General features: G+C 40.0%; 5 protein-coding genes across 5 annotated transcripts; 1 reads left to right on the top strand and 4 right to left on the bottom strand. All coding sequences in view use genetic code 12, as the record gives it.

Moving 5' to 3' along the window:
• Nucleotides 1-1,445: 1,445 nt before the first annotated feature.
• BGL5 (beta-glucosidase) lies at nucleotides 1,446-3,977 on the bottom strand (the record flags this gene model as incomplete). The annotated part of the gene is made up of 1 exon (XM_001387313.1): nucleotides 1,446-3,977. One exon carries the CDS (start codon nucleotides 3,975-3,977, stop codon nucleotides 1,446-1,448), a length of 2,532 nt encoding a protein of 843 aa, XP_001387350.1.
• A 2,096-nt stretch (nucleotides 3,978-6,073) lies between these two features.
• EGC2 (Endo-1,4-beta-glucanase) lies at nucleotides 6,074-8,405 on the bottom strand. Its single transcript, XM_001387312.1, has one exon. The coding sequence runs from the start codon at nucleotides 7,611-7,613 to the stop codon at nucleotides 6,168-6,170; it is 1,446 nt and encodes a 481-aa protein (XP_001387349.2). The 5' UTR covers nucleotides 7,614-8,405; the 3' UTR covers nucleotides 6,074-6,167.
• A 2,314-nt stretch (nucleotides 8,406-10,719) lies between these two features.
• Nucleotides 10,720-12,497, top strand: HXT2.4 (probable hexose transporter; the record flags this gene model as incomplete). Its single annotated transcript, XM_001387720.1, has 1 exon — nucleotides 10,720-12,497. The coding sequence occupies one exon, from the start codon at nucleotides 10,720-10,722 to the stop codon at nucleotides 12,361-12,363; it is 1,644 nt and encodes a 547-aa protein (XP_001387757.1).
• Nucleotides 12,498-19,965: 7,468 nt separating this feature from the next.
• On the bottom strand, nucleotides 19,966-20,301 carry PICST_28199 (predicted protein; the record flags this gene model as incomplete). The annotated part of the gene is made up of 1 exon (XM_001387311.1): nucleotides 19,966-20,301. The coding sequence occupies one exon, from the start codon at nucleotides 20,299-20,301 to the stop codon at nucleotides 19,966-19,968; it is 336 nt and encodes a 111-aa protein (XP_001387348.1).
• A 1,664-nt stretch (nucleotides 20,302-21,965) lies between these two features.
• Nucleotides 21,966-22,346, bottom strand: PICST_28198 (predicted protein; the record flags this gene model as incomplete). The annotated part of the gene is made up of 1 exon (XM_001387310.1): nucleotides 21,966-22,346. The coding sequence occupies one exon, from the start codon at nucleotides 22,344-22,346 to the stop codon at nucleotides 21,966-21,968; it is 381 nt and encodes a 126-aa protein (XP_001387347.1).
• Between the last annotated feature and the right edge of the window lie 2,646 nt (nucleotides 22,347-24,992).

Here is a 24,992-nt window from a genome sequence, read left to right as displayed (position 1 = left end):
CTTTTTGAGCCCCAAGTTCAAGAGATACCTACGGTGGTTCAAATCCGTTTCTGCCTCGTTGATCTTGAACTCTGCCCTGATATAATGCATGAGATCCATCTTCTCGTGGTTGCGATATACAATTCTAATCAAATCTCTATATATCGACTTGACTCTCTGGCGAAAGAGAAACTCTTCTAATGGTAAAGCTTTGGCAAAACGCGACTTTGAGACACCAGTAAGTGGGTCTTTTCCTGCCTTGGCTAATATTGCTGTTCTGGAACTGAATAGCGCTCTTTGGGCCGTGGAAAAATGCCGTATCATTGTACAGTTGGATAGTTGGACGTGAAAGATTGCCTTGAAAGAATCAGACTTCTCGAGCCTTTCATGAATAAGCTCTATTTTGGTTTTTGGACGACTTTTGTAACATTCATGGGGAAAGTTGCAGCCATTCCTTCTTTATATCAATTATCCTCGTCTACCAATCGTATCCGACAACTCAATGGATTCAAGGACAGATTAAATTAACAGTTGTTTACTGGTTGATGATCTGAAGATTTTTTATTGTATCATCATTCTTGAATTGGCATCAGAAATTGAAAAAGAATTGTTTGACAAATTCAATATAGCAAAAATAAGAAAATACGATCAACTTCAGCAATGAATTTGAATCAATAAGAGCCAAATATCGATTGAAGCTTTCAGAAATTACTTCAATTGGGGCAGGCAATTTTGACATATTTAAAATTTTACAAATATTCACTTCTTCTTACCATAACTTGGGTTCTTACTTCAATCAATTTCATGCGGTTGAATTTTCTGGAAAAATTGGAGTGTAAGTCCTTACTTAATGTACTTTTCTCTATCCAACGGTACTAGTTTTGAAGCAATTGTAATATTTTGGGAAAATCAGCTTTGGTGGGTGTTACAATATAGTGGAGCGTATAATGAGCAAACGAAAATCCAAGATCAAAATTATGAAATAGCACTGTTTTAAGAAATAGTGGAATGAGTTACTTTACTTGTATTGAAAAGAAATGTCAAAAAGAATACTAGATTTGATATCTTGTGAAATTGCAGATGCTTTATGTCTATTTTAAAGTTCCATGCTTTTCAATATTTCCAAATTTCAGAGAAGTATATATCTAATTCTGAACATTTTAAGCCAAATCTTAGAAGAATAGAATATCTCGAAGAAGTCGGGGGTTCGATTCCTATTGTGATATATTTGTATAGAAAATTGACTAATGGGAAGCAACTCTAATTCCCTTAATGGAAATTCTACTTGTAAGTATATCCCCATACGCCAATTATATTCAACTGAGAGTTTTGTCGATGGAAGTCTACTAGACTGTAGTTTTGGAAGTCATATTCATCTACAGCCAAATCAGAAATTACTGCAACGTTTAATTACATTACTTAAAACTATGAACTTTATTTTAACTCTTGGAGGCTCTATTGCCCGTCTATAATCCCAACCAGTAGAAAGTCTTGGAGGTAGCAAATTTACCCTCAAGAATGATGTTGTCCGAACTGTTACCAACCAATACCTTGTAGGTATCTTTTTCTGACTGCCACTTGTCTTGGTAGCCATTCCAGTAGGAGGTAGCTTCCTTGATGGAGATCTTGACTTCAACAGATTTTGTTTCACCAGCCTTCAAGAAGACCTTACCGAAATCCTTCAATTCCTTAACGGGTCTAATGATGCTTGGGTTGGATTGTTCAATGTAGACTTGAACTGTCTCAGAACCATCTACAGAACCGGTGTTGGTGACCTTGACGCTAACAGTAACGTTTTCGTCATCGGCTGCAACAGACAAGTCCTTGAAGTCGAAAGTGGTGTAGGATAAACCGAAACCGAATGGGAATAAGACATCCTTCTTGACCTTCTCGTAGTATCTATATCCTACAAAGATGTCTTCACCATACCAGACCTGACCGTTGATGGAACCGAAGTTAAGGTAAGATGGGTTGTCTTCAAGCTTCTTTGGGAAAGACATAGACAACTTACCAGATGGGTTGACATCACCAAACAATACATCAGCAATGGTGTTACCCAATTCGTTACCACCATACCAAGCGTGGACCAAAGCTGGAACTTGGTCAACCCATGGCATAGTCACTGGAGAACCAGATTGGTTAACGACGACGACATTCTTGTTGACCTTCAAGACTTCTTCAATCAACTGGTTAGTGGCACCTGGAATGTCCATGTCTGGTCTGTCGAAACCTTCAGATTCCCATTCTTTGGAGAGACCAACAACCAAGACGACCTTGTCAACAGACTTGGCGAGTTCAACAGCCTTGGTGATTTCGATTTCAGCTGGAGAGTTGATTCTGAAACCGAAGAAGACACCACCGATTTCTTGAGATGCTTCCAAAGTGTAGGTGGGACTGGTACCAAACTCACACTTAACATGGTACTTCTTACCCTTTTCCAAATGGACAGTACCTCTTTCTTCTCTGGTACCTAAACCTAAGAAGAAGGCATCACCCTTTGTTTGCTTGGTCTTGTTGTCAGCAACCAACTTACCGTCAACAAAGACTTGAGCAGTACCCAAACAAGAAGCTCCGAAGTCGTAGTCAGCAGTTTCCTCTGGAGTGAAGTAACCTTCGAAATCAGCGTAGAACAACAATTCGCCTAATTCCAAACCTGGGTCAGTGAAGTCAGAAAGGAAGAGTTTAGAGGTTGGAAGCAAGTATTCAGCAAACTGTTGTCTGTCCTTGGTGCCTGGAGCATTCTTGAAGAACTTAGCAGTGACACCCTTTTCACCTTTTTCGTTTTCTAAGATGTCTGCAACATCTGGCAAGTTCTTATCTAAGAAAGCACCCAAGGAATATTCCAAAGAAACAGTGTTTCCACCTTCCTCGATCTTCTTCTTGATACCTTCCCATGGGGTAACCTTGTAACGAGCAGTAAGAGAAGCAGATCCACCACCAGAGTCTTGAGCAGCCTTGGCGTTTGGACCAATGACAGCGATCTTTTCTTGACCAGCAACAGAAGTCTTGGACAAAGGCAAGATGTTGCCTTCGTTCTTCAACAAAACGATAGACTCATCACCCACCTTTCTCAAGATTTCAGAAGCAGCAGGGTCCTCGTTGGCAGACTCAACAACATCATGAGGAATATCGGCTTTCAAAGCTCTGTTGATCAACTTCAAGACGTAACGAACGTTATCGTCAATGGTCTTGGTGTGGATTCTGTTAGCTTGAACTTCATGGAGAGTTTGGATTGGCAATCTGAATCTGGTTGGACCAGGCATTTCCAAGTTCAAACCGGCTTCCAAAGCAGTCTTGGTAGAGTAGATTCCGAACCAGTCGGACATTGTAGCACCTTCGTACTTATACTCGTCTCTCAAGATTCCCTGCAAGATTTCCTTGGATTCCGAAACATGGATACCGTTGATCTTGTTGTAAGCAGTCATCAAGGCACCAGGGTCAGCGTCTCTTAAAGCAATGTGGAAAGGCTTCAAGTAGATTTCTCTGAAAGCTCTGGTGGTCAACAAGGTGTCGACACCTCTTCTGTCGTCTTCTTGATCATTACAGACAAAGTGCTTAAGACATGCAACGACATTTTCGTTTTGAATACCCTTGATGATGTTTGCGGCAGCGTGTCCAGACAAAAGTGGGTCCTCGGAGTACGATTCGAAGGCTCTTCCTCCCAATGGAGAACGAACGATGTTCGAGGTAGGACCTAAGATCACATGGGCACCCTTCATCTTGGCTTCCTTACCCATCAACTCACCAGCTTCAACCCACAAGTCCTTGTTGAAGGTAGCAGCCAAACCGGTACCACATGGGAAACAGTTGGAAGGAACCGAGTTGAAGAACTTGGTACCTCTGATACCGTTAGGACCGTCCGAGACTCTGATTGAAGGAATGTTCAATCTCTCGATCGGAACAGTGTGCCAGAAGTCCTTACCGGCCAACAAGGAGATCTTTTCAGGAATAGTCAATTCCTCGATCAAACGTTCGACATCTAATTCTTGAACACCCATGATAGTAATGATATTTAGTTGTTATAAGTAGAACTAAAAGATGTATAAGAACAATATATGAAACTGAGTAGTAGCGTCAAAACGGGATGTGAGACTCTATATATATATTTACACTGCGCACAGAAACGTAATCAGGGGACGTCTCGGTATAATGTTGGATTTGCGATTTTTGTTGCGAGACGTTTGGATCGGCTTTGATGTGGAACATTGTGTATTGCATTTTGTGATCTACAAGTTGGTTTTAATGTAACACAAGATTCTTTAAACTGGATCTCATATTGTCGAGACTTGAGTTTGCTGGATGGACTGAGTTGATGGGGAATGCCCTTCAGCTACACAAGTTTGGCTACTCACGACTTTCTTCATCTGAAATCGCTCGTAATCCAGTTTCTGAGTTGGCTTTCCTACGAGCAAGAAGTTCTTGAGATGAAAAATTCAGAATACGCGGGGGAACAGTTCCCAATTCGGTATCCTTCCCCACGCGCATACATGCGGAACGAATGCCGAATGTGGAGATGTCTCCGCACGAAGCATCACCAGGTTTAGACAAAAAACCTGGGCATGCTCGTCTCGTGACCAGAGCCAGAACAGAATGTCCGGTTCCTAAGCGTGACAAGCTAGCTGACGTTTGGACCGATGGAGTGATTGTTCAATATGGTGTATTCTGGAGCTGCTGCCGAATACGGTAGTGGTAGAGAAAAGCGGGACAAAAACCTGAAACAAAATACAGGACTTCATCTGAAATGTGCGAACTGGGCGAAAAATGTCTGAACACCCAGGGCTATTATTATGCTTTGCAGTTTGCATTTTACTCTGCGCGTCTAAAACTCGCCATGGCAAATTGTATGTTTGTTCTGAAAAAATAAAAAGATTATACTACAAGGAGGGGTGGCCACGGTGGGGACGGGGAGGCCCATTTTCAAACACTATTAGATTAATTCTTGGTTAATACGACCGATTTACTTCAACTCCCAGGCCAACGAAACGCAGTCCATTAGATTAAGTTGATTTAGTGTGACTTGTACACTTCTGCTCGAATGTTGGCCTACCCCGGTGGCTTGGCCCAACTCCACATTTGGACACGAAGGCCGCTTTCTCTATCTAAAACTTTAACTTGAATCTGAATCTCGTTTTAATAATGTACTGTTTAACTCGGGCTAAAAAATAGTATACCCATAAGATGTTGGTATTTTTGCATTCATTATGTTCGGCTTCGATTGTTACGGATACAATGGCGAGTTCCAGGCATGACCTGCTGTTGAATTGTTGTTTCAACAATACGCTTGTAGTTTAGTCTCGCTGTCGTAGATTTCTTCGATTGTGATTCACGCCCAGTAAGGTTTCCAGCTCAGATCTAACTGCGAAAATACAGAATTCTTCCTAGGAAAGCCTACAGTTTATAGACAAGGATAGAAACTAGGTTGGAATGTGTTGGCGGATTGCAATTTAACTTGGAACCCCAGAGTTCGTATTACGTAAATCGTAGTAATCGAAGTTGCGGAGAAGCCCACCACATGAACTCGAAACACAGGGAATGGATAACAATAACCAATTAATCGCTCATAGTACCAATAAACCAAGGAAGGTGTTTGAAGAGATAGCCCCAATTTCAAACCCAAAAGGGCCCCAACTTCTCCAGACACAGAAGAAAAATATCCCATGTACCCCAACCGCAGTATTATTCTTTTCAAGCAGCCGAGGGCGCTGTAGGAAGTAGTTAATATTGTTATTGTTATTGTTGTTGGGCTTTGTCATACATTGCCCTGGTGGAAGTCTATTTCAGCTACTCTTGGATGTCATCCAGGGAACGGCAAGAGTGGGTTGGAGTGCTTTCCCAAAGCGAAGACCTTCCACTGTATCTCGCTCAAGATATTTTTTCTGTGTGATCAAAAATCTGGGGTAGGAGGGGCAACAGGCAATCTGCAAGTCGCGGAGTTCCTTCCGAAAATGGAAGCAATCCAGTTACCAGAGAAACAGTAAAAACATAATCTCGTAGAGGGATATTTCATTCTGGGGCACCTGGATTAGACCCAGCATCTTAATTGTCTAGTTACGAGATTCAAGACAGTACAAGCAGTTACGATATGTCAGTTTTTAGACACAAATTATGTGTATTTTACTCTATAAAGTCAGATAGTCAAATTTTTCGCCTCATCACCTAGCATCTCTCTATTGAACGAGATTGCATCTCTAGTAGTCCTTCAAGATTTCGTTCAATTCCTTTCTTTGCTTGATGTTTTCAAACTTGAAGGAAGCAGCAAGTTCGTCCAATTCTTCAAACGAAAGACCGACGAACAAGTCAGCGTATTCGTGTTGAGCGTATTGAGAGAACAACATGTCCTTAGCAACTCTGAACAAGTAGTCTTGAGTGGTCCAGCCGTGAGGGTAAAGAGCCTTGTGGTACTTTTCTGGGACGTTGCTGTGGATGTGGTCGATCAAGTCCTGGTACAACTTGTTGTAGGCTGGGTCGATGTCGTTACCCCATCTGTCGAGACCCAACTTCTTCTTCTTCAACAAGAATTCACCGAAGACCTTGTACCACTTGGATTCAGGGTCAACGTAAGTCAAACCTTGGTAACCAATGTCCTTGTACAACCAAATGGACCAGGAGATTGGGGTACCGTCACCAGATGGGTCACCCTTCTTGTAGATGGCCAATTGGTCCTTCAACACTTGGTAACGAGCTCTGTTGATGGTGTCTGGGTCTTCATCACCTCTTTCCTTAGAAGCGTAGACTGGACCGAATTCACCGTTCCAGACGGGAACATTGTGTTCAAGATGGTATTCAACCTTACGGTCGTATTGTCTCTTCAACTTGTCCTTTTCAGCAGCAGTACCGGCGTACAAGGTACCTTGGATGTTTGGGAAACCGAAGGTAGAGTAGTCGTGGATGGAGTAGACAGAGTTAGGAATGAAGTCCTTTGGAGCTGGGAATTGTCTGAAGTCCATGGAGTAAGTGTTACCGTCAAGGAAGAAGATGTGGTGAGGGTCAATTGGTCTGACTTCATCTTGCAATCTTTGGTAGAAGTTGACCAACTTCAGGTGGTCTGGCGAAGCAGGTTCGTTCAAAGGATTGTAACCAGCAACCCAGGTGTTGTCCTTGTAGTGCTTGGCAAGTTCAACCCACAAGTTGACCATAGAGTCTTGGAAGACCTTGAAGTCCCAGAAGATAGACTTGTGGATACCGGAGTCAGCGTGCCAGTCCTGGTTTTGACCACCTGGAGTAGCGTGCAAGTCCAAGATGGTGTAGATACCGTACTTGGAACAGATGTCGATGACTCTGTCCAATCTTTCGAAACCCTTAGGGTTGATCTTGAACAAGTCAACTTCGTCATCGATGAAGTGACGGTAGTTGAAAGGAATTCTCAAACAGTTGAAGCCCAATTCGTTCTTGTAGAATTCGGCATCCTTTTCAGTCCAGAAGTATTCGTAGAACTTGTCAAAGAAGAAGTTGAACTTTTCTTCACCGATCTTCTTCTTCAAGACCTTCTTGTGTTCGGTTTCGTGACCTGGGTAACCAGTGATGAAGTTTTCCATGTTCAAGTGACCACCGATGGCAGTACCGACAAGAACGACTGGGGTTCCGTTAGCATCGACGATCTTGGTGTTCTTGGTAGTTAAGAATCCGGTAGACATTGTATAGGGTATTAGAATTACTTTGACAAAAGAGATGTAAAATCTATAAGTGTCTGTTTTCTATTTTGAACAAGATGAACGTTAGATCGGAATCAGAGAGCAGTCCGAGAGTCTTATATAGCCTGGATCAAATCTGGGGACAATCTAAAAAACGATGGTGGCCAAACTTCCCGAGTATTGTAGAGAAAACTGTGCCGAGCCCAGGAACCGACATCTGGAACCAAAGAGCCCCAGATTTCGCAGCCTGATTTCTTAGTTTGGGTAAATGTCTGTTGCACCAGTGGTAGCTGGTTCCCGACAATCGCAGACAGCTGATTCCTGGGCGGTAACAGTATGGCTGGTGTCTGAAAATCTGGATCCACCTTACGCCGACTCAAAAGCTTTGGAAGTTACAAGAATGTGAATTTGGTGGGACTGGCCCAGACCTCGAAATTGCCGACACCGCCAGAGCCAAACTGCATTGACTGCCTAATGCAACTCTATCCCCAGACAGACACAAAATTGGGAGTTCAGGTCCATGCGGGAAATGGGGCATAAGTGCGGGATACCCTCTCAATGAGGTAATTGATCAGTCACATGATCACCCCTCCTTCGATTTAAGCCACTTCTATGACACTGACGCTGATATGGCGATGAAACCAGATCCATTCCGGCTTACCTGGTCTGGTAAGTCTAGGACGTTTCGAGCCAAAGAACCCTGACGCAAAACTTTGAGTCTACAGGCGGCTCTAGAATATCGGCTGACTTGTGAGATGCCCGACACGATATTGGAAAAATTGTCTGAGGCTCTCACGCTGTGCTACAGTGACATGAGACTATTCTGTCAGTCTTCTTTCCACCAGTACACCATGTACACCGGTATATTATGTACTCCGCAGCGAATCACCTCACCTAACTCGCAAATATTTCTAAGAGCCCTGGCTCGTAAATATTGCAGACAAAATTATGGATTGAGCTTCCATCGCAGTGTCTGCAGGAGAACAGCAGATGGACAAAATCTTAGTGTCACCAAAGGGCCAGTTCCTAATTTAGAGGTCGTGGATTAATATTTCGCCGGGAAAGACCTTCCGGACTGCAGGTGTCACCAGTCATTCTATCTTCTTGGCCGACGCAAAAGGTCTATCCGTCCCCTTCCACCTTCTGTCTGTTTGACAGACTGTCTGCGTTAAGTGGTCAGGAAGTTATTGCGCGAGCTGCACGGCAAGCAAGCCCCAGATGTGAGCCGAGGGGCACCGACACATTAACTTTACCGAATGAACGGGGCAGAATGCAAAATGTGTCTGGAATCTGGAGTATCGTCTGGGGATGGATCTCGTGTGAATATGCTTGCAATAGGTGACATGTTTTTTTCACTGGGCTTTGTGTGTTATCGAATATTCGTTACTGGAAACGGCTATCATACACTTATTCAAACGCCTCTCTAGACGGCTGAATATCTAATTATACACATATCGAACCGTTTTCCGTCCAATACATTGGGACGTATTAGGAATGATTGCTAGTTTAGATAGGCGTCCCCGGTGGGGTAGCTGCTTGCCCACAATAATATATTCAATAATAAAAGTAGCTAAGAATGCCAGTTGTAAAGGTACGCAATGCAGGATTTTTCTCTCCAATATTTCAATGCACAAGGTGCATTACCCCAAGATGGTTCCCCATACGTTTTTGAGACACACCTAAAAAATACGAATCATAGTAATGCTGATAATTGCTTCTCTGTCCGGCAGAGACACCTAACCTGCAATTCGGCTCATGCAGACAATTCCCGCCAACAATTTTTCTATGAATTAGCCTCAGGATCAACCTTTCTTACTCGCTTTCTCAACTAGGAGATTGACCCTTAACACTCGAAGGTGGTGTCGTCTCCTTCTTCAACTCCACCATCCAGCCTCCATAACCCCGATCAGGTGGTGAGGCAGAAGGTCAACCTGCTTCCATCCCCAAGTGTCAATCAAGAAAATATTGCTGTCGTCTGCTTTGTTGTGGCAGATGCATACCCCTCCTCTTATTCGTACTCATCGCTAAGGTGTCTGATATTGGACTATCAATCGGTAATCTCATCTCAGACAGTCGCGGTCGCACTCCGACTGTCGGAGTCGGTTTCTTACTAATTTTTGCCGATTCGCCGAATAGATGCAAAAAGACCGCTGGGTCACACCGTACCAGACAGACAATGAACGGAATCTGTTACCGCCGAGTGGAAAAGAAAGCCCGAGTGTCAGCCTTAGGATCTCGTGTCTGGAAGGAAACAGAAATTGTCGCTGTTTGTGTGAGTCTGAAGGTGTCTCCGCTAGACAATAGTGCGGACTCCAAAAAAATACCGAATCTACTCAACTCCAGATTCTGTGTAGTGACTGGTAGTTTCACAAAATTTCTTTTATTGGTTCGACCCTTTGGGAAAAAATACTGCAGTTTTGCCTGACATTTTTTGGTTTCTTGTGTTTGCATCTAAATCTAAATGAGGGACGTGAACGGACAAGTGCGGAGATGCCCCACTATTGCGACCTTCCAATAGTACCTGAGCAGGTCTGTGTCGATCTGTTTCTGGACGTACAAGAAAGGGTTGAGTGGGTATCTCACTAGCATTCTAGCAGAAGCGGCCGTTTGTTGGCCGGCCCATTGTTTCCTGTTCAACGTCACGACTCCTGTTGGTGAAGACATTCAACTACGAAAATGTCAGATTTGTGTTTGTATTCACACCATTATTAACTTTTGTCTGACGGAAACACTTGGATAAACTGCAATGTCCTCTAAAAAATACTCCAGAATTCAGATCGTAAAACTAGTGGGATTATGCGTCTGGGTCGATATTTTTTAGGGACTGGTGCATAGTGTGGGTGGGAGAAAAATTATAAAAATTTTAAATAATTTTCTTTCATAATATGCGGGACCCATACTAAAAGAAATGCCTTACTATCAACAGAATGGTTGCTGCTGGTCAAATTTGGAGCCAATCCTAATTCCAAAGTTTTGTATAAATACACTGGATCCCCCTGTTGATGTTCTCGAGATTTAATTATTCATTATCTCAACAATCACTTGTTAGTACTACAGCCTACAAGCTTCTATCGCTGGTCGATCTATAAAGTGCATTAAAGTAGTAAAAATGTCTGACAAACTTCACAACATCAAGGATCAGACCGATTCCCTTTCGATCACTGATCACATTGATGAACAGCAAAACATCTTGAACGATCCTAACACCGACATCAATGACTTATTGTTCCAAACTGACGGTTGGTGGAAATACGGCCATTTCAGAAAGTTGCATTTCATGATTGCCTTGATTGCCTTGGCCTCCACCAATAATGGTTACGATGGTTCCATGTTGAACGGTTTGCAAGCTATTCCCGATTGGCAAACTACCATGGGTACGCCAGAAGGGTACAAGTTGGGTTCTCTTGCCAACGGTACCATGTTCGGTTCTATTATCGCTGTCAGTTGTGCTTCTTACCTTAACGACAAGTGGGGAAGAAAGTTCGGTGTTCTCTTCGGTTCTATTATTTCTTTTATAGGTGGTATCTTGCAAGGTGCATCTACTAATTACGCTTTCTTCTTGGTTGCAAGAATCATCATTGGTTTTGGTGTCGGTATTGCTTTGACTGGTGCTCCCGCTTGGATCGCTGAACTTTCTTTCCCATCTTACAGATCATCTTGTACTGCTGTCTTCAACACTTTGTGGTATTTGGGTGCTATTCTTGCTGCTTGGATTACTTTTGGTACCGAGAAATTGCATGGGCCAAAGGCATGGAGAATTCCTTCCTACTTGCAGGCAATCTTGCCAGGTATCCAAGTTTTGACTTTGTGGTTCTGTCCTGAGTCTCCAAGATGGTTAATTGACAACGGTAAGGAAGAGAAGGCAAGATCAGTTCTTAATGCTTACCACACTGGTAACGTTGACGACGAAAGAGCTCATGCTTTGGTTGAATTCGAAATCAAGGAAATCAAGTCTGCTTTGGAATTAGAAAAGTTATATGCCAGCTCTTCTTACTTTGACTTCCTCAAGATTAGATCCTATAGAAAGAGATTATTCTTGGTTTGTTTTACTGCTTTCATCATGCAAATGTCTGGTAACGGTTTAGTGTCCTATTATCTTGTTAAGGTCTTGAGAAGTATTGGTTATGAGTCACCTACTGAACAATTGAAGATCAACGGTTGTTTACAAGTCTTCAACATTGTAATTTCCGTCGGTGCTGCTCTCCTTACCTACAGATTCAAGAGAAGACACCAATTCTTGGTTTGTATTGCTGGTATGCTTCTCTGTTACGTTATTTGGACCGTTCTTTCTGCAATTAACCAACAACGTAACTTCGAAGACAAGGGATTGGGTAGAGGTATTCTTGCCATGATCTTTTTGTTCTACTTCTCTTACGATATTGGTGCTAATGGTTTGCCATTCTTGTATGCTACTGAAGTGTTGCCATACTCCCACAGAGCTAAGGGTCTTAACTTGATGTACTTCACCCAATTGTGTACTCTTGTCTACAACGGTTACGTCAACCCAATTGCCATGGATGCAATCGAATGGAAGTACTACATTGTTTGGTGTTGTGTCTTGGCCTTCGAATTGGTTATTGTGTTCTTCTTCTACGTCGAAACCTTCGGTTACACCTTGGAAGAGGTTGCCGTTGTTTTCGGTGACGATGCCGGTACCACATTGCACAGACTTTCTTCTCCTGTTGAAAAATCTGCTGTCGAACACTTGGAAGACGGCAACTCTTCAAACGAGAAGATTGGTGAAAGAGTTTAAGATAGCTGAACTTATTCTAATTCCATAATACTATGAGTTTCAATTCTTTAATATGCTGACAAATCTGTCATTAATTGTTTTTTAACAACGGTATATATGTTCTAAGCTTTAGTCAATAAATTATACCTGATTATAAAATTTTTGCTCGTTTTTGTAAGATTGGATTGAAGTCGCCTAGTAAAATCTACACAACATAATGTCATTGCATAAATAATCGTTTATTCCTTAAATAAGATTCATATGCCCTTAAGTTGATTAATCAGTTTCAAACAAGACACAGGCTACAACAAAATCAAGTGCCAAAGTCTTGTTCTGTATTCTGCTAATATATTCAGCACAAGATTTCAAAACAAAAAATGTTTTAAGCCATCCATGGGGAAATACACATCCCATCATATTCAGAAATTCAATAATTGCGTCCAGGAATAGTAGTAATATGTTTCGAAGACACCTTTCGACACTTATAGTCCATTTCAGGCGGAACCGGGCGAAAGTTGAAATTGTTTTGAATTCTCAGTCTCAATACTTGATCGGTATTTAGTGTTTTGATTGAGCCTGCATCAAAATAGCAACTTGGTGGCTTCTTCTAATGTACCATTTGCTCTCAAAGTTGTTGCGGGATTAAGATTTTATTTTGAAGTTATATTTCAAATGTACTGAAAAATTCCAACAACTGCAATTGCATTTAAGGATATAAAGTAAATTGCTACAACAGACATTCTCTATCATTTCTCTTCTATTTTACCTACATGGAAGATGTTCGAAATATATTATTTGGTTTGTGATCTCAAAAAGAGATCAATTAACCCAAAATCAAACTTCGATATTCGAATATTTAATCTTTTATAGTCAATCGCTAAACACAACAAAATAGTATAATAGGAATTTCTGAGCTGGAAAAGATTCTATTTAGTACACTTACTAATTGGAATAGACGCCTGTTCGGTCATAACCAATGGTGATGTTTTCAAGTGAATCACAGAAGTGTTGAATTCTGCTACTTCTACCGATCAAAGCCTTCTTCAGCAACGGAACCTCCACCAACAGCAATATATGGACCCCTATGATTCAACAGTTTGCACTGTAATTGCCTTCTTCACTATTATCAAGATGTGCACAGTTGCAGTTTACCCGGTTGCCATTGTCTCCAAGTTATGGGACTGCTTTTTGGTCGCTCCAACCACAAACTAATTCATAGCAAGCAATACCAGCGCTGGTGATATCGAAAGTTGTGTAACCAGGTGTCAAAGATGCCTTATAACTTACACCTGAAGGACAATTATTCAACCAACCACTCCTTTTTTCAGCATTGTGTCCATAGCAAACATTCACCGCACAATAACCCCCACCTAACCACTTTATACTTTGAGTTCCTGAAGGCCATGGCACACAGCCATCATCATAATCTTGGAACCATCTAGTTGTAAGTCTCGTTCCCTTACCTCCTTTCTCAGACCAAGCTTCGATTCTTGGTAAACACAAAACGTAGCCAGCAAATGCCAAAATTGTTAAAATTGTAAAAGAAATCTTCATGTTGTTGAATGATTTTCAAGAAAGAATTGAATTTCTTTGAGAAATCAAAGATATTTTAAACTACTTTTGCTGACATGGGAAGCGGTTACATTGGATCCAAATAATTTCGTTGCGACGGTAAAAATTCTCCGCAAGAGAATCAATGCCACACAACCAAGGTTGATCGTGTGACAATATGTGACGTGTTTCAGGATATTTTGTAAGGATCTAGGGATGATTCCATCAAGCATTAAGGCTCCATTGTATCAGTTCAAGTGGGGTTATGCAAACTGAGCACATTTTCGACAACATGCGCAAGACACCGAATTTTTAATTCTATTATATATTTTGTTTTAGAGGTACTAGATGAGATTAAGCATATGGCTCAAGTTCTACAGGTTCAACATTTTTTTATATGAGGTTCACCTTTATAAAGTCTTGTTATGACGTTTATTTAGATTTAACTCCTAAGCTGACTTTAATTGTTGTCCTCAGTTACCTACAGGGTAAGGCTCCTAACCGAAAAAAAATATCGACCATGTGCAGAAATTTAAGATATGCGTCTACAAAAGGAGTAGTAGATACATATTCTATCGACTCTCCCATTGCAGGTGGAAACGGGAAAGTTCTATCAATACCGAAAGTTGCAATTGTATAGTTAGCCACAATACTTAGTCGATGTTTCGCTTTTGATGGAGTTCGAATCAAAATACAGTTTTTTCTTACAATTGATCGACGTAACAAGTGTCCCATTTCAAGCTTCTTCTAATATAGCACTTGCTCTCGAAATTGTGTCGAGATTCTAGATTTTAGAGTTATAAGTTAGATGCATTTCTTATTTATAACAGGTGCAAATGTATCTATCTAAGTTATACAAGAATAGTTTTTTGTCAAATTTTCAGGTCTGCGAAAACTGTCTGATGTATCATTCTGGATTTCTCTTCCATGTTACCTATACGGTTGTTGAACGATTTAAAATCAATTAGTCATATTTTTTTCTGTTTTTTATTGTTTTTCTACTTAACCCAAAAATATACCATAGCCAAATCTTCCGTGTTCAATTATTTCATTTTTTTTTGATTTTTATGCCTTCATTTCGCAAAATAGATGAACAATATTTGGTGGAACCAAAGAGATCATCTAGTATACTATCCGAGCAAATTTCTGTTACTTCACAATCAATTGAGATGTCTTCAATTTAATTTCTCCGAACTGTCAAATTCTGCTTCTTCCACTGTTCAATTCGGAACTTCCACTACCAGCTCCAGTATGGGTTTCTATGACGGAAATAATTTGCACTCTAGTTATCTTCTATACCATTATCACCATGTCCACCGATCGCTCGCACAATTAATATCGACTCCAAGAGCTTGAACGGCTTCACCGTAGCCTGGTATTGAAAGCCACAATGGAAATCTAATCAAGTAGTTCCAGTGGAAAGTTCTGTTAGAATGTGTCTAGAATGCCTTACATCTCACTTCTGGTGGACAAGTCACTATTCTGTTTCTCTTGCTTTAGCATTGTGTCTATAGCGTCATTGGCCACCACCTAGCCATATCATACAATTAGTTACCGAAGGCCATGGAACACATCCATCTGCATAATCTTGGAACCATCTCGTAGTAAGTCTCTTCCCTTTACATCCTTTCTCAGACCAAGCTTCGATTCTTGATAAACATAAGTCACATTCAGTAAATGTCAAGATCCAAAATTGTCTGTTGACTATATTTAATCGTTATTTGAAAAATAGTTACGAATTCAGATGACTAAGACCTCTATATATAGCTTTCACTGGTGTGAGTAGCTAGTATCGTGTCACTTGTTCAAAGAGCTGATTTGAAAGGCAATATTCAAAACAGTTTTAGTGAAGGTCGGAGCTGACAAAAGAAAATGCTATAGAGGGCAATTTCCAGGGATTTATCTCGATATCCAACATTTTTGAGCATATTTCCAAACTTAGGCACGGAGTTGGACTCAAGAGGGCCCCAGGGATAGGAAAGAGGGGCTTGGTGAGGGGCTTGGATAGGCGAACAAGTCAAGCGGAGCTTAGAAATGAATAATTATCGAGAGTGCAAACTGCTTATCAATTGATTATTAAGTCAAAAATATGTCATTCAGCTTAAGCTTTTGAGCCAAATGTCATTTTATAGTCTTGGCGGTATAACCCCTATTATCTGCATTAGAATTTGGTACTTCAGTTCCTCAAGTGATAGTATTTGTTTTATCAAAAATCGTGAAACTAGCTCACCACACCTCTTCAGTAATCTCTCACCCTTTCTGACCATTCCGTCATTTCAAGCTCAACTTGATCGTCTGTATTCTCACTTTTTCAAATAAATTTTATGTCATGAAGTTTCCAGTTCTTCTAGTTCCCCATCTTTCGGAACCAATGGTTCAAAAAGTGGAGAAGATGGCCCTTGCACGCCCAGATATGACCATTAAGCCCAATCTGTCATTGGCCATAACTAGCCCGTAACTTTCCACCGAGACACGAATCGAGTGATACAAGGAAAAAAGCTCCAAGAATAGCAAAGGTATTAACACCATGCTCACTTCGATTTTGGAATCCAGCTCATAGATTTGGCTATTGATCTAGATTATTCTGCTTCAAGAAGGGTATGTTAAAAAGAATAGTGTGTGCAGGGCTATAGTATTGATATCGTTCTTTATCTGAGAATGTAGTACACATATGAGAAAGAAGTATCTATCTGAAGTTTGCTAGGTGGAAGGTCAAGGCGGATATCTGGGAACCTAGTTGGGGTATCTTAGGGGTAGACAATTCTTTTGTGACATTTAATTTTGAGGTATAAGAGGAAAGGAAATTAACTAAGTGAAGAAGAATCTGAATATATTTACCTACATACAGGAACATATTTGAATATGTATTTTAAGTTGATTTCACTATTAGCTACCCTACTTCAGGTAGTTACGTCTTTGCCACATATCGAAGCTTGGTCAGGTCCTGATTGCACAGGTCATATAATTGTTTCAAGGTGGTTCCAAGATTACAAAGATCAATGCGTGCCATGGCCCTCAGGCACAAATAGTATCAAATGGGTTGACGGTGTGGACTGTATACTTGTAATGTGCTCGGGACATGCAACCGGCTCTCCGATCTTAACTTTAGATTGCCCACCAGGTACAAAGCCTGCTGGGAATATTAATAATCGTCATGGAGGTTGTGGTAATATATATTGGCCAGGTGTAGCAATACAACCTCAGCCTTGCAACTTGGGTAACCCAGGTCCCGGTGGCCCTCTTCCAGTGGACGCCCCGCTCCCCAGCGATTCAGGGATCAATATCTAACAAGGTATATATTCTACTCTTTTTATCACAGTAAACCATACCTGATTATACAATCTAGGCAAACGCTTGTAAATAGACATCATTTGTCATTATTCAATTGTGGAATAGGGCTCGTTGATGTAGTCGACTCCTCGTAATAAGGATCATATATATACGTCCGTCGTAACTTTGTCCTTAATTCGCTTAAGAACTTTAGCGCAAAAGTCAAGCATACACCAAGGTTTTGTCTTTCTGTATTCCCGTGAGCACTCTCAGGGCTTCCATCTTGTTCAAAATTCCTTGGAATCTCATATGATTTGAGAACGAAATAGAAATGAAAGGCTTGCAGTTAGAATGAGGAAATAAATACCCCATTTTGTAGAAAAAAATAATGATGTGATCAGAAAAGCAGTAATAGGAACAAGTTTATTATCTCTCCCATTGTAGGCGAGACTGGAGGATGTCCTTCCGCTAAAGAAGGATGAATTTGTTGTAAAACCTATTCAATCAACCAAAAATTCTAATCAGAATGTTATTGACTACAAAAATGCATCAATTTCTAGTTTAACTGAAATCCTGCAAATGAAACATTCACTTTTAAATTTGTTAAAGATTGATTTTAGAGTTGCAGCTTAAAGGTATCTTCTGTTGCAACTGCATGTTTAGGTTTTCAAAAACTTGGGGCAAAATCACATTTATTTGACGTATACCTAAAGAAAATCAGATATTTTAAATAAAATCCACTATATTGCTTTTACTTTTGTTTTCCTTTCTGAACCTAAACAAAATAGTTCAAAAAATACTTGGAACAAGAGAAACCAGTTAGCACCTGCTACTTGGACAAATACCTACTAGGTGATAAAAAAATGAAATGTTCCCAACAAATTCTTAATGAAGTATTGACGAACAAGTACTGCTCCTATTGATCAATGATGTCTTTAGTATCAGTTCCTATACTTCTGTCCGAATAATTCACGTCTTTGCAACGTGTTAATCTCCAGCACTACTCTCAACATCAGCAAGATAGTGTCTACTCTTTAGCATATTCCCAAGTTATGGGACTGCTTTACTGCCGAGCCACCCCAGACACTCCAAATCATAGCAAGCAATACCAGCGCTGGTGATATCGAAAGTTGTGTAACCAGGTGTCAAAGATGCCTTATAATTTACTCCCGATGGACAATTTATCAACCAACCCTCCCTTTTTTTTGCATTTTTACCATAGCAAATATCGACAGCACAATAACCCCCTCCTAACCACTTTATGCAATTAGTTCCTGATGGCCATGGAACACATCCATCTGAATAATCTTGGAACCATCTAGTTGTAAGTCTCTTCCCTTTACATCCTTTCTCAGACCAAGCTTCGATTCTTGGTAAACACAAAACATAGCCAGCAAATGCCAAAATTGTTAAAATTGTAAAAGAAATCTTCATGTTGTTGAATGATTTTCAAGAACGAATTGTAATAACATTAAAGAAAATGAAGACTTTTTATAGTAAATTTAGGAGTATCATGCCACTGGTTTGGTCTACTCATTTGGAAAGCATCAGTCCCTGAAGGGATGTGGTTTCAAATATGAGGCATTACAGAATGTAAACAAATTTCATGGAAGCATCCAGGGAATGGAAGGGCGTTTGTGAAACATTGAATAAGTTTTAGAAACACCAAAAGAAGAAAAAGGTAGAATATTTTGATTTGATATTATTTTTAAATAGTAGAGCTCCATGCCTAATAGTGATTGGTGTTTGTAGGTACTTGCTGGATTTATAAACTCAATTCAGCTTTTTTTGAAACTGTTGACCACAGCCGATATAATCAATTCAGAACAGGGTATAGCCCAAAGAAGTTTAAAGACAATATTATTTTCAAAATAAAGAATTGCAATTTTTCCAATATTGGGAGCCATGGAAAATGAGATCAGAGTTCATGTGAATTATGCTACCTTTCAGATGTCTGCAGATGACACATCCCTGAATTTACGAAAGGTACCTCTAGACTAAAAATCCGTGCCAGAATGGACGGAAACCTCATTCACAGACGAGACACCTCATTCTTAGTAAAAAATGACGAATAGTAGTGCTACTTAGTTGGGTTGCCCATACGAGGAGAGAAATTAATTATGAGGGGTTACGTATATTTCATGAGGTACGAGAGGTCTTACTATGTTATTTCCTGACCACCCCACAAGTCTTGACGTAAGATGGAGCCTTATATGCTTCAGCTGGTCATTCCTAAATTGTCTTTCAAAACATTCTAGACAACCTTGTTGCCACATCATGGGTATACTAGATCAGATTCTCAGTAACGGATACTCCAAGTGTATGAAACTGTAGCCGTTTGAAGGTCTTTGGTTAATTTAATTGTAAGGCTTCAACTTTTCAAGACTGCAGTTTTGATGTATTTATTCAAACTGAACATCTAAACTGACTGCAGAGTTAGTCATTATTCTCATCCACTTACTATTGTTGCTTACTTGTAGCCGAACTGTTCATAATAAGGGAAAGGAGATTCGAACCAAAACTCCTTTTGGGTGCATGTTTATCAATATTTATTATCAATATTCAGTACCAAATATCATAAGCAAAGAAAAATAAGAAAAATCAGTAAATACTATCAGGACAAATAATATTACCAAAGTTAATTTATGGTAATCAAATGGTTAACTAAAAAGCTGGAATAGGTGTCGATTTTAAATTAATGACTTCAGAAGACGTTACCCTTAAAATTGATGTGAACCCTACAATTATTATAAACTAATGTATTATTATCTTCAATAATATCTAAATAGCTTATGAAAAAATTCAATTGAGGCCGATTCCACCAGCACCAATTCCAACACCAAGAGCTCCGATACCATTGAGTATACCACCAATACCTGCACCAATACCTTCAGCTTCAGCTTGTGGCTGAGCAGGTGTGGGAGCAGGAGCTTGCTGAACAACAACAGTCTTACCACCATGGTTGTTACCGTGATTGTTGTTGCCATGATTGTTGCCATGATTGTTACCATGGTTGTTATGGTTGTTACCGTGATGGTTGTTGGTTGGAACCTTGTTAGCATTACAACTTGCACAAGGAGCACTCAAGGCGTAACCAGCAAGGGCCAAAATAGTTAAAGAAGAGAAGTTAAGTTGCATGGTGGGGGGTTGTAAATATCTAAGTATTCAATGGTTATTACTTCAATACTCAAACTTCATTCCAATGATGAAATTGAAAGCCTTTTATACTTTTTTTTCCTTTGCAATTGAATTCAAAATCCCAATTCTATCTTCATTGTGTTTATAATAGCATTGAATTCTATTCAAGTTAAAGGCGATAATGATTTCGGAATGTAAGGCAGTTTCAAAAGTTAGGCAGCTGCAAAATAGAAGGAATTCAAACAAAACAAGTACCTGTTGTATATGCAGTTTATGCTACTCGAATTGAAAGTTCTACTAAAATACAATCTGAGATGTGGGGGTCTTGAGATACACCTTTTTTTGTAGGTTTAGACGAGGATTGAAGTCGTTATGGAAGAGGTTTCGAGATAGGGATAAGCTGTGATAGAGTCGTATTGTTACAGAATATTGAGGCACTAGAGTCCGACATACTTCCTTTGTCTCTAGCATTCAGACAATACTTCTACAAGATTTCTGGGTACCTCTTTACTTTATTTTCTAATCTTTACTGAAGTAACTAGATTTAAAGATCCTCTTCGGGGACCCTTAAAATATTAATGTGTGCATATAGGAGAACTGAAAAGCCTAATTGCATGAAAAAATATCCAATTGCCCTCTCAGACATCTGAATTGCAGAGTGATATATTTATACTTAACTGCAAGATGAAAACGAGTGAGAAAACCTGTAAATGTGATTAGTCCTATTTTATATTGATTTTAAAACAATTGAATAGAAATCCCGATGTTATATTTTATTCTACAGCAACTGTCAACCTTGTCAAAAAGAAGTTGCACAATTTGCGTTAATATGAACTTTTGTTGTTGTATTCACAAAGTTTTCAGAATTTATGCAACCTAGGGAGCGGCATAGACAAGGTCAACAAAGGTATTATTTCAAGGCTCATACTACCTGCCTTAACTTCTCAAAACATTCAACTTAGAGAATAGATGTACTCTTGATGAAGAAAAAACACCTCAAACATTCTCATTAGAATCTCCAAATTGGCACATTCGTGCATGTTAGAAAATGTATTCAATATTGTGTGTCTTCCCCTACCAAAGAATAGAAAATAATCAAAGTCTTGCTCAACTTGAGCAACTATCATCTGTAGTCCAGTAGTTTTTCAGTAGCCAGGTTATCAAGCTCCTTCGCCCCTGTTCCATGCAAAGCTCCAATGCTGCCCAGTGATGTCATTGTGCTTCAGCTGAAGAAGAAATTGTAGAAATAGACTTAAGTATCATTTCTGAATGAGGACCCTGAAAGTGTTAAATCTCTCTGAAGAGAATTGAAAAGAAAAGGGCAACGAAATCAATCAAAATTAGACTTCATTGGAATTTAGATTCAAATACTTCAACATGGACATTTTTTATCTCATCTTTTTAATTGTCTTCCAATGAAACCTATGATGACCTCCAAAATGAATCTCGATTACAATTCTTTTTCAAACTAGTACATAGTAAAAATTTCATGGTCCTAATATCTACTTCGTTAAAATTATTCAAGCTAAATAGAGTTTCCATCATGTTTAATCCAAAGAAACCTCTGCTGAATGTGTTGAGCAGTTCTTTTGAAAAACAGATTACCTTCAATCGCAAATCAATCTCAGCAATATTCGGGAACTTCGGGACAGACAAGAGCTTATTTAGAGGACAATACCTCCTAAACCAGCTCCAATACCCACACCGATCAAGTGGCCATCGATGTCAGCACCAATTCCTGCACCGACACCAGCACCTTCGAGTTCGATACCATCGGCCTCGATGTCTCCTTCACCAGCACCAACTCCGGCTCCAATAGCGATTCCAGGGAAGATCTCGCCACCAATACCAGCACCTATACCGCCACCAGATAAAGTAACTCCGTTGGTTTTCTGAGCAGGTGCTACTGCTTGAGTTGTATGACCTTGAACTTGCTTGACTAAGTTATTAAGACCAAGATTTTTTGCTTTAGAATTTTGTTGAGGCAAGCAAAAGGACGTGGTGGCAAGAGCCAAAATACTTAAAGAAGAGAAAGAAAGTTGCATGAATAATTTGAATATTTCTATATCTGAATATTGAGCAATAATTTCAATTTCCAATGAGAAATGGAAGCCTTTTATACTGACATTTATCCTTCGAGTAGAACAGATTTTTAGATCTGTTCAAGTATTTTAGTTCTGGGAAGTATATGCTCATGTGAAAAAAGGGTAACGACTTTGCAAGGCACTTACTGAAATTCGGTTGCTGAAGCTATGGCGTTGCACAAGTTTGGGCAGTAGCCGAAGCTAAGGCAGTTGCAAAATTCAAAGATTCTTCCAACTAAAACAACGGCAAGTTGTGATCAACACGCCATTTTGTACAACTTGGGTTCATCGGATAGAGTATCTTCTGAGATTTGGAGATCTGGTACGAGTGTGTTGCCTTTTTTCTTTGACTTAGGCGAGGTATAAAGTAGAACGAAAAATTATTAAGATAAAGGGAAAGAAAAGAACAATAATGTTGGATATATCCTGTAGGAATAAGTGAGCAGATGTTTTACGATGCAGAAGGTTGCCACTATCTATTTCACCATATTTTAAGCCTATAGAATTTTCTGTGTAACTAAATTGGGGTCAATTTATTATTTTCTAATATCGACCAACAAACCTCTTTAACGTAGTCTAACAAGGAATGAGTATTAACTGTACAAGAGTTTTTGCTGACATTCGATTCTTACATTGTTGAAAACAGAGAAGAATAATCTTAGTAGGTTTGCATAAAATAAATTGACGTATTCTATCATCATGTGAGTTTACGACAGTTCGAAATGCAGGGCGAGATTATTTTTTTGGCTGTGACATGATAATTTATCAAGGCTGAATATCTTCTGTGTCAAATTCAGCAGATTTCAGTAAATTCTTGTTAGTGGCTGAATATATGCCATCACTATAAACTCTACTATCAAAGTCACATCTTGTCAAAAGCAGTACGTGTCATCTAATGTAATGATCTATGTACTTCAATAGTTTGCTGTAGGTGGAATTCCTATTCTGAAAGGGCGGGTTCCCGTCAACAAAGCTTTCGAGGCGGAATCGGGGGTAGGCGAACTTTCAGACGACAATTGAGTTGACTTTTCGTAAATAAAATATGGTCCCATCTCCTTAACGGTTGAGCCACCCTGATCAAACCCTTGTAGTGGTATAAAGCAACTCGCACACATATAGATACTCTCACCAGGAAGGATTCATTTTGGATATTTGAAAGGGTATTAAATTCTTCTAAAACGATCATGTAAAAGTGGAATACTGCAGACGATAGGTGAAAAGGTTGAACTCGTTACCTTGAGTCTCATAATCAAATAGTCGGAAGCTTGCAATCCTCATGGCAGTTGCGAATAGCATCCATACGCTCCACCAAATATCGCAATTCCCCTTGGAGAAGAAATGAATCCCAAACACTTTAGAAACGAGTCAAAGATATCAACCAATTGCTTCTGATATTGGATATCAACAACCTATGATGGCAATCATTCAATATTGTCTGCGCAATTATAAGGTACTTGGCTTCCAACTTTTAATTCTTGAAGCCTGCCAACAACGACGTAATTGCAATGCTTGCTCAAATTTTTATGTCAAAACAAGTCTATGGGGGGTCATCTAGGTGAAGGTATTGAAACAGAATTAGTTCAATACATTTTCGAAGTTTCTTTGCCTAAGCATGTATGGTCAAGCGTACACTCTTTGCTCAAATTTCTTCAGCCTTATCCTGGTTTACACCTTCCCTAATACTCTCCCCTGCAAGAGTTGAGCGCTCCAGCCGCTGCAACAATTTCAGGTACCCCTTGTTTTCGCAATCAAATTCGTGGCTTATACCTACTGTTCTTTATTGTTGGGCTAACCAGATATTGTTTAAAAACCAGCTCCCTACTCATTGTATTTTTACCCTTGCTAGGCTGTGGCATTGCCGTTAATCGGAGCAAATCAACAACTGCAGAAGTTGATTATCGGAATTACACATTCGCAGAAAATATGGTGCAACCAGTTCGTAGAAAGTGAATTGGGAGATTAGGGCTCCTGCCTATATTCAGAGACAATACAAGAACCAAGTTGTAATTTCAAGAATTGGCGCCCGACAATAAGAAGTGTTGTGCGATTATTCCAGTACGACTTCGTACTAAAACCTCTGTAAACATCACTTTCTGGCTCTCTGTGGACTTTTCGGTCTGCTCTTCTGTGCTCTTCTGTGCTCTTCTGTGCTCTTCTCAGCTCTTCTCAGCTCTTCTCTAGAAACTGTTCAGAAACAGTCACCCTACGGTCGGAGAATTTTATTCGATCTTATCGGCATTCATTTGAGCTTAACCCCATCGCTTCAGCCCTTTTTCCCCAAGATAAACAAACAATATTTTTCAGAGTTCAGCCTCAAAGTGGGTATACTCTTTCTTGGCTGGTGACGTGCAATTAGATCACCATTCACGCGTCCTTCTTGCCGAGTCGTACACTCTTTAGAAAAGACCGTGCTCGGCCCTCCAATTAATACTGCCGATTGCACCGATAACTGCGCTCTTGGTTACACAAAACGACGCGCATCTACAGGCGCAGAAATTTCTCGGACATATCGCTGCCACGACTCCATACAAATATAAAAGGGAAGAATCCACTTTTTTGAAGAAAAGTCTCCAACTTTCCTTTGTTTACATCTACAACTGCTTTTCT

This window comes from Scheffersomyces stipitis, chromosome 1 (assembly GCF_000209165.1).
Source record: "Scheffersomyces stipitis CBS 6054 chromosome 1, whole genome shotgun sequence".
NCBI classification, from domain to species: Eukaryota; Fungi; Ascomycota; class Pichiomycetes; order Serinales; family Debaryomycetaceae; genus Scheffersomyces; species Scheffersomyces stipitis.
This window is presented reverse-complemented; position numbering and strand designations above follow the sequence as displayed.